At 50.6% G+C, this 4,861-nt stretch overlaps 1 protein-coding gene across 1 annotated transcript; it reads right to left on the reverse strand.

Moving 5' to 3' along the window:
- Positions 1–2,622: 2,622 nt before the first annotated feature.
- Positions 2,623–3,561, reverse strand: LOC309684354 (olfactory receptor 52I2-like; the record flags this gene model as incomplete). Its single annotated transcript, XM_082498196.1, has 1 exon — positions 2,623–3,561. The coding sequence occupies one exon, from the start codon at positions 3,559–3,561 to the stop codon at positions 2,623–2,625; it is 939 nt and encodes a 312-aa protein (XP_082354322.1).
- Positions 3,562–4,861: the final 1,300 nt, after the last annotated feature.

The following is a 4,861-nucleotide window of genomic DNA, read 5'->3' on the forward strand; positions in this document are numbered from 1 at the left end:
GAACAAACAGAGGTGGCAGCTATAGACATGGCATCAGTCTGTGGCTGGAGCTAGTCCTCCAGATTGCCTTCATATCCAGGGGAAAAAAACAGTGATTTTTAGGGCAGTATTCATCCCAACCTAAAGCTGATATCTGAAATAGGTCAGAGGAATTATGCTGCAGCTGCCTCTTTCATTGCCATGACTGTAAGGGAGATGGTGGTGACCATTTGGACCTCTGCCCTGAATGTATCTCAGAAGGGTGACAGTTGTCCCACTCCCTTGCTGTCGGAGGAAACATCCCATCTCTCTGTACTTTCCTTCTGAATCCTTGTGCTCATGGACACAGTCCCCCAACTTCATCCCTCTGCTCCACCATCAGGCCAAAGGGGGTCATGGCTCTTCTCTCTGGATGAAAATTCCCCCCCAAGCAAAGGACCATGAGCACCTCTGAGACACAGTCATCCACCTCTACTGAATTCATTCTATTTCATCACTCCCATATCTTGTACTAATGGGAGCTGTCAACCCTGGCAAAACACTCTGGGCAAATGCTCACCAGCCTGCTGCTTTTGTTCCGAAACACCAACTCTTTGTGCTTCAGGTGTTACTGATTCTCAAAAGTCTCCAGCCTGGCCCCGGGAGGAGCTTCTCTGCAGAGTGGGTGCAGAGCATCCCTCTGCCACCAGAGCATCCTCCATTTCTGAGGAGCAGGAACCCTTGTGGGTGGGTGAACCTCTGAACCTGCTGAACCTCTTAGTGCTGAAGAAAGGCAAGCTATAGGGATATGAGTTGTGGGTGTTGGTACTTTGGATAGTTGCTGTTGACCTGTATCGTCATGTTCACAGGAATTGCACCTCTCCCAGCGAGCCTCCAGTACCAGTTCAAAATAATGCCTGCAGAGAATCACAGAATCACAGAGTCCCAGACTGGTGAGGGTGGGAAGGGCCCTCTTGAGCCCCCCCAGTGCCACCCCCGCCAGAGCAGGGGCACCTCCAGCAGTGGCACAGGACACGTCCAGGCGGGTTTGGAATGGCTCCCGAGGGGGAGACTCCCCCCCTCTCTGGGCAGCTGTGCCAGTGCTCTACCGCCCGCACAGGAGAGAAGTCCCTCCTCAGGTTCAGATGGAACTTCCTATAGTCAAGTCTGTGCCCGTTCCCTCTTGTCCTGTTACTGGGCACCACTGAGAAAAGACTGTTCCCATCCCCCGGCACCCCTCCTTTAAGTATTTATAAGCACTAATAAGATCCCCCCTCAGTTGTCTCTTCTCCAGACTAAAAAACCCCAACTCCCTCAGCCTTTCCTCATAAGAGAGATATTCCAATCCCCTCATCATCTTCATAGCCCTTTGCTGGACCCTCTCCAGCAGTTCCCTGTCCTTCTTGACCCGGGGAGCCCCGAACTGGACACAGTGCTCCAGATGTGGCCTCACCGGGGCAGAGCAGAGGGGGAGGATGACCTCCCTCTACCTACTGGCCATACTCTTCTTGATGCCCCCCAGGATGCCATTGGCCTTCTTGGCCACCAGGGCACATTGCTGGCTCATGGATCTCCTTATCCCAGGTCAGAGCTGTTGTTGACGCTAAGCTGTAGAGCCTCAGATCGGCTCTTTGTGCCTGCAGCTTCCAGATAAAACCTGTCATTGCTAGGGGACCTGACCTGTCTGGGTCATTCCCAGGTGGATCCCAGCTTCCCAAACAGGAGGGCTCTTGCACCTGGGGAAGTCTCAGCATGGTGAGGTGCTGCAAACCCCAGACAGAGCCTGTGAATCCTGGTTGTACAGAGCTGGCTGGCTCAGAGAGGGCTCAGAAAAGTCTGGGATGCAACCAGTCTACTGGCAGCAAGAGCAGACACTCAGACCTATGGCATGCTGTCCTTCAGGCCTCCAAGGCATGGTAGATTTAGCTATTCACAGACTTACGGTCATGACAACAAGCAGACACAGGATTGGTAAGTATCCCCAAGAAGAGTTAGTGTTTACTTCCACCACTACAAGGTGTGGACACCTAGATACAGTGATAAACACCACTGTGCATCTTCCCATTGCGGTTTCCTCACCCAGCTGGTGTGAACTGTTGGATGGACAGAATGCTTTGAGGCGCTCGGTTTTGAAGATGTTCAGTTTCCATCATCACCCAGAAACCTGGGAAAGCTGGTCTGCGCTCAGTGAGGGTCAGCCTTTTGTGCAAGAGAGGCCCAGAGAGGAGAGCCTCTGTGGCAGGGCACCTGCAATGTGTGACAGCCTCCTATTGCTAGCCCTGATGGTCCAGCAGGGACGAAAGAAGACAGCACAGAAGAAATTTCCTCATTTGGAATAGAAAATGTGTATTTATACAAATATACCCAGAGCCCTGAAATGTTGCTTTAAATTATCACAGAGGTGTTCATGGCATCGGGAACATCTCAAAACTCAAAGGTGGTGTCTTACTTCTCTGTATCACCTGGAAAGGAGGAAGGGAAATAGGGCTAATGATCCCAGTCCAAAAAACTCTCATCACAGAGCAGGGTCTTGTGTGGTCATTTAAGCCAGTGAGTCCTCTCCCCTCCCCTCATTGCTTCTGTTCACCACTTGTGCTCAATGGGAATGAAGTTCATGCTATCTTTTCATAGCTGAATCCATGTGGAAAACCATTGACTACTGCGTCAGGCATGAACCTTCCTGGAAAACAGCATTCTGACCACTGCCCGACGGATCTGCTTGGTCCTCATGCTGTAAACGATGGGGTTCAGCATGGTGGGGAGGGTCAGGTAGAGGTCAGCCAGCAGAACCTGTGCACGCACGGATACGCCGCTGCCAAACTGCTGTGCATATATGGAGACAATCCCAGGGACGTAATACAGCAGCAGCACGCAGATATGACACCCGCAGGTGCTGAAGGCCTTCCAGCATGATTTCTTCCCCAGGACAGTTTTAAGGATCATCCCATAGGTCACAGCAATGAAAGCCATGTCCATCCCTACTATAAGAGAGGACCCAGCCACACTGTAAAGCCTGCTGGGTCTGGGGTCTGCGCACGCCAGCTTCGCCACGGCCATGTGCTCGCAGTACAAATGGGGAACCACATGGGAACGGCAATAGGGGAGGTTGGTCACCATCCCTGTCAAGGGGACCATGAAAAGGAGAGCTCTTACCACTACGGCCAGGCCTATTTGGGCAATTGTTTGGCGATTCAAGATGGCTTGGTACCTGAGGGGGTGGCAAATTGCAATGTAACGGTCAACAGCCATGGCCAGGAGCACTCCCGACTCCAGTGACGTTGTGGAGTGAACAAGGAACATCTGAACAAAACAGGCCATGTAGCTAATCTCCGTAGACTTCAGCCAGAATATGCTCAGCATCTTGGGGACGATGGATGTCACCATCACCACATCGATGATGGCCAGCATGGCCAGGAAGCAATGGATGGGGTCACGCAGGGAGTTGTCCAGCCCTATGACAAGCAAAACTACAGCATTTCCTACCAAGGTGATGATATAGCCTGAGCAGAAGAGGATGCCCAAGCAAGTGGGGAAAGCTTTCAGGCTGGGGACACCCACAAGTATGAAAGAGCTGTTGGGGTGGTTGAAGGGTTCAGAAGCCATGCAGGAGAATTGTGGTTTTGTGCTTAATAAAAGGTGTCGAGTTTTGAGCCCTGAGATGTCCAGAACTAAGGGGAATAAGGTGGGGACTCTGCATCAGTGCAAGAGCCAAATCAGGAATCCACATCGTTATTTGGATGTGTGAGACTGGAGTGCAACAGCATAACATGACCAGGTAGGCGGAACGGGTCAGAAATGCTGAATAAATGGGGACGTTATGGCTTGAAAGTTCCTACAAGATGACGAAGTTCATGTTTCAAGTTGTGCCACTGGGGATAACCAAGGGACTTTTACAGTCCGTTGCTTGTGAAAGGCTTATTTCCTTGTTCGTTGCTCACCCCCGCTCAGCTGACATCTTGAAATAAGCTGCAAGAGGAGAGAAACAGGTCAGCATCCAGCTTCCCTCAGACAGCGCTTCTGCCTGAGCAGTCCCAGCTTCCCCACAATGGGCTCAACATAGGAAGTTCCTCCAAATTTGTAGGGCAAAAAGTGGTCTCAGAAAGTGCTCAGGGACATTAAGCATGATCATGAAAATGCCTTTTGCTGCTCTGTCTTCATTCTGTCGTTAACCCGTGAGAGAAGCCTGCAAAGCCAGGTGGTAGTCAAAGGAAAAGAATAATTTCTCAGGTTTTATTATGATGGAGAAGCTTGAAGGGAATACAGAAACTCCAGAGAACAACCCAGGGACAAGAGGAAGAGTCTGAGTACGGTGGGCAGAATCTGCACATCCATTTGTGCCAGAACTTTGCTACTGCTTCTGCCGCTTCTCCCCACACAGTGGCAAAGACCAGGCAGGTGACAACCATGCCAGGTCCGTGCCTGTTAAAAGAAACTGCCTGGACGATCATCCACCATGAGCGTTTTAGCAAGCAGCAAGCAGTGAGGTGGCTTATGGCTGGCAATACCCATGTCAGTGACAAAGGAGTAAAATTCACCTATGTACAGTCCCACTAAAGGATCATTTAGGCCAAAATTTAACGTTAGATATGGCCAGTGTGGGAGTAGGGAGAAGCAGAAGCTAGACGAGTTCAGAATAGAAATAGAGAAGGTATTAGGAGACACTAAGGAAACATAGCACTTGAAGTTTTACAATAGGGAACTATGGCTTAGCCCCAGGTTTGGGGTTGCTGCAGGAGCTTCTGGCTGAAAAGACTGGTCAGGACAGAAGCACTTACCTTCTGGCCTAAATGTCTGCAAATCAGGACATTTTAGAGGCTGTAGCAGGATCAGAATTCCTTTTTAATTACTGTACATAACTGCACTGCACTGACCCTCTGCATCCTGGTAGCCAGCAGCTGCAGGA

This window comes from Vanellus vanellus (genome assembly GCF_965231255.1).
Source record: "Vanellus vanellus genome assembly, chromosome: 1".
In the NCBI taxonomy this organism is placed as follows: domain Eukaryota; kingdom Metazoa; phylum Chordata; class Aves; order Charadriiformes; family Charadriidae; genus Vanellus; species Vanellus vanellus.